The 12,146-nt window shown below is 36.1% G+C and overlaps 1 protein-coding gene across 1 annotated transcript in view; it reads right to left on the bottom strand.

Moving 5' to 3' along the window:
• Positions 1-11,785: 11,785 nt before the first annotated feature.
• Positions 11,786-12,146, bottom strand: part of LOC108364750 (uncharacterized) — a 77,887-nt gene continuing 77,526 nt past the window's right edge. Inside the window, exons 9-10 of the mRNA XM_017618562.1 lie at positions 12,048-12,100; positions 11,786-11,974 (exon numbers count right to left, since the gene is read on the bottom strand). Of these exons, the coding sequence (XP_017474051.1) occupies positions 12,078-12,100 (23 nt within the window). The 3' untranslated portion in view covers positions 11,786-11,974; positions 12,048-12,077. The remainder of the gene's footprint in view (positions 11,975-12,047; positions 12,101-12,146) is intronic.

The following is a 12,146-nucleotide window of genomic DNA, read 5'->3' as shown; positions in this document are numbered from 1 at the left end:
TTTTTTTTAGGTGATGCTTGTTTGATAAATCTTTGAAAAAATCATCTCAACGTAGATATCAATGAGGATACAATGAGGTATTATGACAGACACTTTCCTCGTCCTATGGGATCATACTTGCCTTTATTACGCAACATGACTTATTGTTACACATTAGCTGTAGATGCACAAATAAATTCGATTAAATGGATTTTGGAACAATCTCGTGCACCAAATGTGAGTTCATTGTTAGGATTAGCTGAAGGAGTCTTACGGCATCCATTACTGACTTACACAGTATTAGTAAATACTTTCCCAGCTGATCAACTAACATCTGTTTTGTCATTAACATTACATATAATTCATAACCCTTTTGTTTCTTTGGTAACACCACCAATTCCAATGGCAGCATATCCTGATCTTGCATATGTCGGAATAAACTTGTCCTTTCAAGAAAATACTAGAGCTCGTGGACCAGCAAGATACCGTGGAACTCCAGACGCCAATGCGGTGAAATCAAAGACGTTTTTAGATGCCTTTGTTGTAAGGATCCGTGAATTAGAAGCAGAAGCAGGACAAAGGGCTATGTCACTAGCCAATATTATAAATGCTTACGGATACCATCCTATTCCTGGTCAATTAAATAAATTCGCAAAACAGGTTACTGTCGACGATGAAGTCATTACAGAATTGGAAATTACTAGTGATAATCTTGTCGATTTCATTGAAGATCTTGGTGATGAAAAGGATATCGCATTTGAGAAAATAATGACATATGCAAGATCTGCTTCATTACAAGCCACAATGCCAGTGATTGATACAGAAATACCTGTAATCAACGGAGTAAATGTTGCTAATATTCTGCAATCAGAATATACCGAACTTGGAATTACTATACCGGAAGACTGTAAATCGACTAGTAATTTGTTGCAATAGCAAGACATACCATATCGTTTATTTACAACATTGCAGTTTGAAAATGTAGATCCTCCCAAACATGATAATGATGAGGGCAATGACGGAGATAGCGCTGGAACATTAGTTCCAGAAGCAGGTGCAGTTGCTCCACAAGATCAACCTGCAGTAGAAAGGACTTAAATCAGAATTTCTACTTATATTATTATTAATAACTGTAATTGACGTATTTTTGTTTATCATTCACATATATATTAATCTAAGTTACTAACATTATATTATAAGTCAGTTATCATTACAAGATTGAAATAATCTTATATTACTTGAATTATTACCACTTTTAATACTTGATTTTATATTAAATTACTGAAATAACTTGAATGTTATTATTACTTGACATTACCATGTATTTCTTTTCTTCTTCTTATCACACAATTTATTATATATCAAATAATTGGACATCCATAAAACAAATGATTAATGTTTAGATGACCCACACACCACGACCTTGAATTATTCAAAGGATGGCAGCATGAAAGACATCGCCAAAAAATATTTAATGACTAAAATTGAGCCAATCAATATGGCAATTAACATGAAATCATAAAATAAATTGTCACCGCTAAAGGAACTAGTGGTTTAACATTTTGATGACTACTTTTGTTTTTAATCAAATTTTGTCTGATTTAAAACACTTGGCTGAAACTTCGAGTACTCTAGATTTATTACACTCGTCTGATAGGGGGTTGCCCTATTTGCTCATTTCAGCTATGACTGAATTTCTACAAGCTTACTTAGTGTGTTGTACGCACTGTTTATTGTAGCGGTGCTATCCCTACTACATATCTANTTAGACTAGTGTTGTACGCACTGTTTATTGTAGCGGTGCTATCCCTACTACATATCTACCCTATTACGAGGCATCAAGCTGCCTGCGTGAAACCGCGATCGGTGATGGCGGTGGCCAAATTAGGCTTATCATTGGCATAGTCGTAAGTTTGCGCTACCGACAATTTCCGCCCCCTAAATCCCTCAGACGGATATCAGCTGATCTGGATCTGCAATCGTGTACTACATAGTCTAAACCACTTCATCGTTTTCATAATTGGCGCAGTCGGAATCGTGTAATAAATCAGAGAATTTATATTCGATTATTTCTAAAGTTGATAAAAAAAAAATACCTTTAAGAACATAGAAACAACTTGTTTATAATTTGTATATAAAAATATAGTGTATGCAATTTTATAATCAATTCCACTATACAATTTAATAAAGAAAACATTTAAATAGAAACATAACTGGCGCAGTCGTAATCGCTTACTAAAGCAAATAGCTACTGAACCTTTTGCTATTTAGCGAAATATGTATTGGTGTCAAGTTGTAATATTGCAATTTGTTTTTTTTTTTTTGTCTAGCTAAAACACAACAAAATATCTTCGGACCCTTCATCGTTTGAAAGATCATGATGATCAAGGGCATATATACATACCTGTTGGTAATGTTTATTATATTAAATACAGTTAAGGAAGTAACGGCACTTAAATACTGTGTGTTTTGAAATGATATGAATAATTTTATTGTTGGGTTTGCAATGTTTTCGTAGGTTCAATGAAATATATCGAGTACATGTTTTTGGATATAGAAAACGACTTCTATACATATCTATGTTGCGCATCTCTAACAAGTTATGACCTTGAATAAACTCTATATTCGTTCTCTTGCTTTACGATCACTGAAGAACTCGTACGTGTTTTTATTCATCCCATCAATACCTAAACAGTAAGCTAGAGTAGGTAGACCCTAACAAGTATCAATCGTTTATTGGCATGTTGACATCAGTATCTCACATTGACGACAGGGCCGGATATGGAACTGCCCTCAGTTAGAAAGTTGATAGCTTTGAACGCTGTCTTACCGCCCTATTCTCACAACACTGACAAAATTCATTATATGACTATTGTCACAATTACTGCGCCTAAAACACAATATAAACATTGGTTCGCCGTTGTCACTTACTCAGTAGGTCATAACAATAAAACTAACAATTGTCATACGACAGCTTAAAATAAATTTGCGGCATAGTATTAGGCGCGGTAGTAAAGGCAATAGTCAGCCGCTGAGTTTTGTCAGTGGTGTGGGAATAGGGCGGTAAGTAATCAATTTTGACATTTCAATCTGTGTTTGTGCCAGCAGGCGTACATGTGAATTTCATATAATATAACTAAAATCAAATACGTTATGTCCGCCAACATTGTTGAGACTTGCTTCTAGTCGTATATAGGGCAGCGAATTCATACGCTGAATTGTTATCTTATGAAGAACGCCCTGTATTCATATGAATATTTAATTTTTTGTCAGATGGTAAGGCTGGTACATTCGGCGATTGCAGCAATGGGCGACGTCGACAGTTACGTTTGGAGGAACAGTCAGCTACGGTGAATGAACTGCGTGACGCCTTGTATGGGGAAACAGAGGTCGACCAAGGGAAGCTGAACAACATAGTGGCATCTATTGAAGGAAGAGAAGGCACTAACTTAACTAAAAGGAAGACAGGAGAAGTTAGTACGTGAGGAGTACGCAGCAATCACGCCAAAGGTGGTGCAAGTTCAGGTGCCGTGCCAATTTGACGGCACGCTAACAAAGTGGCAAGGGTTTCGTGATCGGTTTGCTGCAGCGGTACATGATAACGACCAGATACCCAGCCAGCATACAAATGCTCTAATCTATAGAAGTCGTTGACAGGAAAATCAGCCCATGCGCTAGGCGAATGGCAACTGACGGACAGAAATTATAAGGAAGTATGGGAAAGATTAAACCAAGTGTATAATAAGATTTGCCAGGAATATATAAAAGGTTTGTCGTTCTTTAAAAGAAGTTACGTGTATCTTAGAAGAAAAGTTAGTTAATCCAGAATCGATATATAGGTTCCCATGGCGGAACTATAAGCAACTGAAGTAAATTGGTACCTGAATGACGAGTATAGGAGCATTGAAGCTTTGCATCGTAAAAAAAAAAAAACGTTGCTGGGATTGTCAATCGATCGACAAAGCAAAATCTTACTGAACGTAATTTTGAAATGTTGGTACTAAAAAAAGCAAATAAAACACTAATTCAGCCCAATTCTGAATATTCCCGAGGATCTCATTTCTCGCGGATTTTACTTTTCTCGACAATAAAATCCTCCTATTCGAAACTGCCAGGGAGCAGCATTTTCCCCGAAAATTTGGGAGCAGGAAATTCGAACTTTCGAAGAGCTGTTTGACAGTTATTTTGACAGCTCAACTACCGCCATTTAATTTTCGTGTTTTACACATAAAAGTGTGTTTCACATAAAAGAGTATTTCAGATTAAAGTTGTTAATAAATTAGTGCGCGGCAATTTCAAATCTGTGTTTTAAATTAAAGCTCGATCGTTTAACTACACGGGTAAGTTGAAAGATTTTAATTTAGATCGCGCGTATTCTTGTAATAACCCGAAATAAGTGGGCAAATAGGATAAGAGTACACTTTGCTAAGTCCAGTTGCCATGTTGACTAGTGTTGTACGCACTGTATATTGTAGCGGTGCTATCCCTACTACATATCTACATATGTGCACGTCACCAGTGACGCCATATTCTCAGCTTTTTTTTTTGTCAGAAGCTAAACGCCGAGGCACGAAGTTGCCTGCGTGAAACCGCAGTCGACGCTTGCGAGCGGCGATGGCGGAGGCCGAACTACACTTCTCATCGGTATAGTCGTAAGTTGGCGCTACCGACAACCCCCGCCCCTTAAATGCCTCAGGCGGATATCCGGATCAAGATCTGGATTGGCAATCGTGTACAACAAAAAACAGTTCATCGTGATAATAAGTGGCGCAGTCGGAATCGTGTAATAAATCAGAGAGTTTATATTCGATTATTTCTGAAGTTTATTTAAAAAAATACCTTTAAGAACATAGAAACAACTTTTATATTTAAATAGAAATATAATTGGCGCAGTCGTAATCGCTTACTAAAGCAAATAGCTACTGAAGCTTTTGCTATTTAGAAAAATATGTATTGGTGTCAAGTTGTAATATTGCAATTTCTTTTTGCGTCTAGCTACAACACAATAACAGCGCTTTGTAGGCTTTTGACAACTGCTGAAATTTCAATTTCTCGCGTCGCTTTTGGTTGCTTGCAGTTGTTTCCTGCGTTGTTCATCAATTTTAGGTAAAACAATTTATGTTAAACAATTATTTATCGATAAAATTATTCTTAACAGATTCTTGTTTTTTTTTCCGGCCAACTAAGGCGTTCATTTACATTAATTTGCATTTGGCTGTGCCACCTCCCCCCGAGCTTTATGTTTATAAGGCGTAATAGTGAATTTTAGGTAAAAGAGTTAATATTAACTCTTCGGACACTTTAAAGTTCATAATGATCATCGGCATACATACCTGTTGGTAATAGTTTATTATATTAAATAAAGCTAAGGGAAGTAAGGCCACTTATACTATGTTCACGTTGAGTCATTAACTCGAGTTTATGGGCCATTTTGGAGTTAAACTGTTATTACTACTCATTAACTCGGAGTTTGCCACACCAAAAAATTTCGTTTAACTCGCCTCAAACACCACTTTTATTTGGAGTTGAAGCGAATGCAACCCTATTTTTTGCCCGAATTTGGTTTGTGTCTCTGCATGGTTGTCAAACTTTGGCCGCACTAGTATACAAATTTATCCGCACTGTCGAATTTTGACATTTCACAATCATATGTTTTGATATTTTTATGAGAAGTGGAGAAAAGCGAAAGTAAATAAACAAACGTCAAACTAAACTCGGAGTTTATTAAACACCCCAACGAGAACACTTGACAGTTGTTCATTAACTCAAAACGTTAAGCTCGAGTTAATATTTCAACGTGAACATAGTATTACTATGTGTTTAATAATAATTACTATGTGGATAATAATAATAATTAAGTAATATATCGAGTACTTGGTTATGGATATAGAAAACGACTTCTATACATATCTATGTTGCACTTCTCGAAGTTATGACTTTGAATAAATTTTATATTCGTTCTCTCTTGTTTTACGATCACTGAAGAACTCGTACGTGTTTTTATTCATCCCATCAATACTTATACAGAGAGTAGGTAGACTTAAACGAGTACCAATCGTTTATTGGCATGTTGCCATCAGTTAGCCAGTTGATAGCTTTGAACGCTGTCTTAGTAATCAATTTCGACATTTCAATCTGTGTTTGCCAGGCATCGCGATCATACAAATTCTCTTATCTAAAGAATTCGCTGACTGGGAAAGCAGATAGCAGTCCATGCGTTAGACGAAATCACGGGTATAATAAGAAATACCAGATTTGCCGGGAATATGTAAGACAATTGATATACTATCGGTACTCCAACCACCGGCAACGGCGAGGATGGCGAACATCACATATGAGGCAACACGACAGTACAATGGCATTAATGGCGTCAGAGCTCGACCAGAGCACCACTTTCCAACGACATCAGAGCGCTACTCTCCGGCGTCACCCGAGCGCCACTCACCAACGCGACTAAATTGCTACTCTCCGACGTTTAACTGAGCGCCACTCATCGACGTTATCAGAGCGCTGCCGTTACCCAGCCACTGGAAACGACACTACCGAAATTCATTTTTGTAATTTTGTTATATGGTCTTTGTAGTAAATAATGGAATTATTAAATAAAGTACGATTTACGGGAGCTCCGAAACTACAAATTTATTGTGGCTCTTATTATGCATTCGATTTTCGATCTTCGCTGGTTATCGAGGATTGAAGATCGAAAGTAAAATTCGTATTATGAGCTATGCAACCCTGTCGAAATTTTCGTTGAGTATCGAATTTTCTGTCGAGCAGAATTTTGCTTTCGATGGTGTATCGAAGTGTTAGAAAATTGTGAAAAATTTATGATTTTGCATTTGTTTTTTACTTTTTGGCGGCTAGACACTAATTTAAAATTTTGTTTATTAATTTCATGCAGTTCTAACGTCGTGAATACTAAACACAAGCTCGAAAGGCTGATTTTACTTGTGAAAGAAAATCCAAAACTCAGTTGACACGATCTCTGAGATTTAAAATATTTTAAATAGATTTGGCTCACAAACGCCTCTTTAGACAGTCGGAAGTTTTTAATAAATCTTTAGACAAATTTCTCTACAACAAACGTTTTCTACTCCTGCCAGTTTACCAAGCTCTCATCCTCTGACAAATCGTTGAAGAAGAACTCGTTGTAGTAATTTTAACCACGTTTTTATAAACTCGCTTTCTTTTTTATTTCATTTTAATTTGCACAAATTTGCATAAATATGTATAAGAACACTATTTAGCTCGATTTGTAAACAAAGGTTCTCAGCGGTGAAAAATACACTATTGTGAGCAACCTAAACGAGTAAAATTCACAATAGCGCTATTCTTCATCGAATGAGCGTCATAATACCAAATGAAAACTTGTTCGATCAGCACTTTCGACCACATTCGAAGATCAAATGCAACTCTTAATAGGGGCCTATAACAGATACTGGACACGGCGAGTATACCCAGCGTTGTAGAAGCGTCGGGGCAGCAAAAACGCGCTTCGTTACATATGTTGGTGGTACTGGAAGTACAGGGGCAACGGTATGGGCCAATGCGGGCTCTGTTAGATACAGGATCAATGGTGAACATGGTAATGATCGCATTCAGAAAAAGAAACAAGATACCATAAGACCAGACAACCCGTCGTATGATAGAAATAGATGGGATACCTAGCACAATTAGTAGAAAAATGATTGGAAAGATTATGTCGCGAACAGATGCAGCGATATATGTATATTGGCACGGAATTTTTAGTATTACCGAAAGAAGGAGATTGGCATTCAAGGATACCCCCTGAAGACTGTCAACAAAACGAGGAACTTCTAGCTTATGATTTAGCAGATTCATACTATTGGCAATCGCATGAAGTAGGTATGCTACTTAGTAGTTCCATTTTCGCCAGGATTTTGACTTCAGTCGTTCCAATTGAATTGATTGTATTGATTGGTACGAATTTTGGGATTGTTGTGTTGGGCACGGAAGGGGGGAANAAAGCAAAGAATACAACGAAAACCAAAAATTAACCAGAGCTATTGTCAGCCACATTAAACATACAATATAGGTAAAATTATTCATTAAAATGCTTAAAAATGTGTTGTCATGTTGGATGAACTCTTCTTTTGTTAAAGAAAAGTATAAAGTAGTGGTGCTTGTGATGTAAACAAATGGTCAGCTGACAAGCCCGGTTTCACAAACTTTTTTCTCAAAACCAGTTACAAATACGAAGCGTTCCTGCGTGATCTTGTATTTTTGTTTCATGGTATGACTTCCTCAGCGCACAATGCGGTGCGTGCAGGCTTTACAGCGTGCCAGTGATGCTTCTGCAGAATATTCAGAAACGGCCAAGATTATTGAGAATGACTTTTACTTTGATGATTGTTGTTCTGGCGGCAATGGGTAAGATGCTAATATTGCCATAGCACAAACCGTCGGCAAGATATTACTGAATATTGGCCACATTAATTGTATGGGCTGTTATCAAGAATGATAGAATACAAGATTGCGCCTATGAGAGAGGATTTTTGAGCGTAATTTTTGCGTGACGTCATCTTGGTGCAATTGCGAGAGAGAAATACCAAAACGCATGGAAAAATATGCAAACAATGCAGAAAAATGTGTTAATCTTAATATTACATGGGCCAATTTTGCAGGAATCAATAAATATACAAAGATTGATTAATGAGGAACACGTTGCAATAAGTTTGGACATGTAGCCCTTTAGGTAAGTACGATTTTTAGCACATGAAAAAATGCATGTATTAACAGTGTTTGCAATTTCATGTAGACCAAAAAGAAGGAGTGCAGAAAAGTGAATTTTTGGTCTCGCCCAAAGCATACATTGTAAAAAGCCATGCAGAGTGCATTTTTATATTTGTGGACTCCACAGCTTTGATTTGACGACTTTTGTACCGTTTCTGAGAGGATGCATGAGTGTGGCTTTTTTGGAAACAAATATTCTATGTAAGTAAAACATAATTTAAGCTGAACTTATAAATGTATAATAATTTGGGCACTGTTTTGTATTAGGTAGCGCCTGGCCACCTTATCCACTGGTGCATTACCCCATACCAGCACTAAAAAGAATCAGGTACTAACAAAAATAATGAAGTTCATGTATCTTTTTACTGTAGAAACTGCTTTTGTATGTATGCCATTGCCAGCAAACTAAACCAGCAACTGTCTACATTCACCATGGATATATACCTACTACAATTCACCAAGGAAATGCCAACATAGTACCATGTAGAAGCTCATAGCTCATACACATAGCACAAAGCTCGATTTGGTGTCTAATGCATCACCTCGCCGGCAGAACTGCTTCAATTTTTTCGCCAGGTTTGCGTCCGTAGGAAACGAAAAAAATATATATATCACACGCTTTCCTTCTGTTTTCACTATTACATTTTGCCACTGCACACTGCATTTTCCTTTGTAATGGCTCAATATTTGTTTAAAATCACGCAGAAATATTAACGCACAAAAATTAAAATTGTTATTTGGTTTTCTCGTATGCTCACAATCAACAATTGCACCAAGATGACGTCACGCACACAGCTGATTCTGTCAAAATCACAAAAAGCGGATTAGCGGTACCGCGATAGGCGCAATCTCTATTTCTCTCAATGTTATCACTTAATCGAAATGCTTACATTTTATACCGTCGCATACATAACGAAAAAAATATTCAGCCTTATCGTGAGTTTCGCTCGAAAACAATTTCGCCAATTTTTTTCATCCACGAAAAGTGAACCGGTTTGGGGAAAATGAAACTCGTGATAAGGCTAATTGACTCGAGCAGGCTAAGGCTAATTGACTCCGAAAAGAAATTGCAACCGGTATTGTCGCATTCAAAGAAAAACGTCCGGTGGGACGCCCAACTGTCCAAAACTCACCACAAGCTAGCGCTTTTCAAGGTAAGAAAACTAAACACCCTCTAGAAGATATCCGATATGATGCACTTGACCACTGTCCGGTTTGGGGAAGCCATTATTCTTTATAGATCCTGGGCTTTTTGCTTGTTCCGGCAGCTTTTTGATACGTTTTGATACGTGACACGTAACGGAATCGCAGAAAATCCCGTATAAAAAGAATATAAATGCTAACAGCGATGTTANTATTTTAAAAATCGAAATCCAAGTTTGCCTTGCATTTATCTAGCGCCGTTGTTGGAATATTGCGTAAACAAAATTTCCAATATATATATATTTTTCCGATAAAATAGAAAAGTTGAGAAACAAAAAAACTTTAATGCAAATCTCATAAGTAAGAATCAATTGAAGGGGTTGGAATCAAAAGAATCTAAGTAGATCTGACATTTTTTTGAGATAATTAGGTTAAACTTGATTACTTATTGTAAATTCTGGGTAAATGCATTTGAAATGATTCTTGCCTAAATGAATGCAGGTTAATTAACAAATTCAAAGAATGATTACTCTTTGTCACCAAATAAACACATAAACATATTCAACTATACAAATATGGGTATAACTTATATTTTCAAAAAATGACACTTGGACCCTTATGGTTCTAACCCCTTCAATTCAAAATGAAAGAACCAATTATGGAACAAAATAACTTATAACTAGGTGTGGGAAATCTATTCGGATATTTTGAATATTCAGAAACCGGACATTCGAGTATCTCATCAGATTAAAGAATCCGAATAACAAAATGAACGGATATGAATTAAGCGAATATCCGGATAACAAAGTAGAACATATATTAACCGGATATCAAGATATTATACGTGCTACACAAATATCCGCATACACGGATAGTCCCAGACCTACTTGCAACAATTCATAAAATAAAAAAAAAGTTTGCTAATTTTAATATAGTCATACTTTTTTCCAATTTGCGATCCAATGGCAATTTACGATCATTAACGGTATCTGACGGTTAGCTAATTAAAAGAGCTATACACCTGGATCTCTAAGGCGCCATCTCTACAGCCGAAGCGCTTTCCAAGTAGATCGGTCCAACTTCAAAAGTTAAAGCACAAACTTAAGTCCACAAAGTATTAATTTAAACTACTAAAGCACAAATTTAAATCAACCGCTTAAATACTAAAGCACTTAGTTATAGCTAAATTAAAAGTAGGTTTTAACTATTGAAAGTATTTTCAATTAAATATTCAAATTCAAATCCAATCTATAATGTATTGAAAGCTCCTAATTTTAACTCGTTTCTTAGTTGCGCTTATTAAAAAAGCGAATTGCCCTTAACTGACCCAACTTACATACTATGTACCTGGTGTGCATTTAATTTTATAGCGGCAAACTAGCAGCTTTAAACTTTTCGTAATTTTCTTTCAGCTGTCGACGAGCTTTTGCATACTGGAAGAAGGATATAGTAGTGCGCTGAAATTCTTCGTTGCTACTATAATTGTAACTACTTGTGTAGATATGCCTCTGTAAAAGAAGGGAGAAATATAAAAACTTAATTAACAAAGTTGTAAATAAATGTTTAAAGTTTTAATTAAATTAAGTCACTAAAATTAAAGCTCATAAAGTCATATATAATCTTCAATCCCTTACCCCTTAGCGCATTTGTTACGCACAATGTGCGTATGGCTGTCTTCTCAGGCGTTCCATTCCAACAAAAATGTTGAGCGACATTATCGGTCATAATACGACGCCAAATTGATTTTATAAAAGAAACAGAATTGCTAAATTGATGTGTCGTTAATTCGTCAACCTGTGAAACAAAAATGAATAAGAAAATATAAAAAGTAATTCATAACCGTAAATAGAACAAATGAAAAACACACTCTAACTAACCAAATTCGTATATAAATCTTTGGAATCCTTAAGTAATTCTTCGAATGTTTTAAAATCCGAAACCGTTTGGTATGGGTTTTTCGGCAGTACTTCCTTGCGCTTAGAATTTGTGACAAAATTTTGACCAATTTGACAATGAGTTTGGCTTGCGGTTGCTGCTGGAACGGATTTTAGGTCTTCATCTGTCACTTTTTTAAGAAAAATTTGCGTTTTTTGTTGTGCTGCAAATAGTATATTACGTTCAAGTTAGGAAGTTTTAAATAATGAAGTTATTAAAAACAAATAAGCACACACCTTTGAGAAGGGAATTGTGTGTATCTCTTATCAATTCTTTGAGTCGGCAATATCTACATAGATATGTAAAGAAATCATAAATGAGAAAATTATAAAAAT

Source organism: Rhagoletis zephyria, unplaced genomic scaffold (assembly GCF_001687245.7).
Source record: "Rhagoletis zephyria isolate East Lansing unplaced genomic scaffold, Rhagoletis_zephyria_1.1 Rzeph_scaffold_01663, whole genome shotgun sequence".
NCBI classification, from domain to species: domain Eukaryota; kingdom Metazoa; phylum Arthropoda; class Insecta; order Diptera; family Tephritidae; genus Rhagoletis; species Rhagoletis zephyria.
The sequence above is the reverse complement of the archived record's forward strand: the minus strand, read 5'-3'. Positions and strand labels throughout refer to the sequence as shown.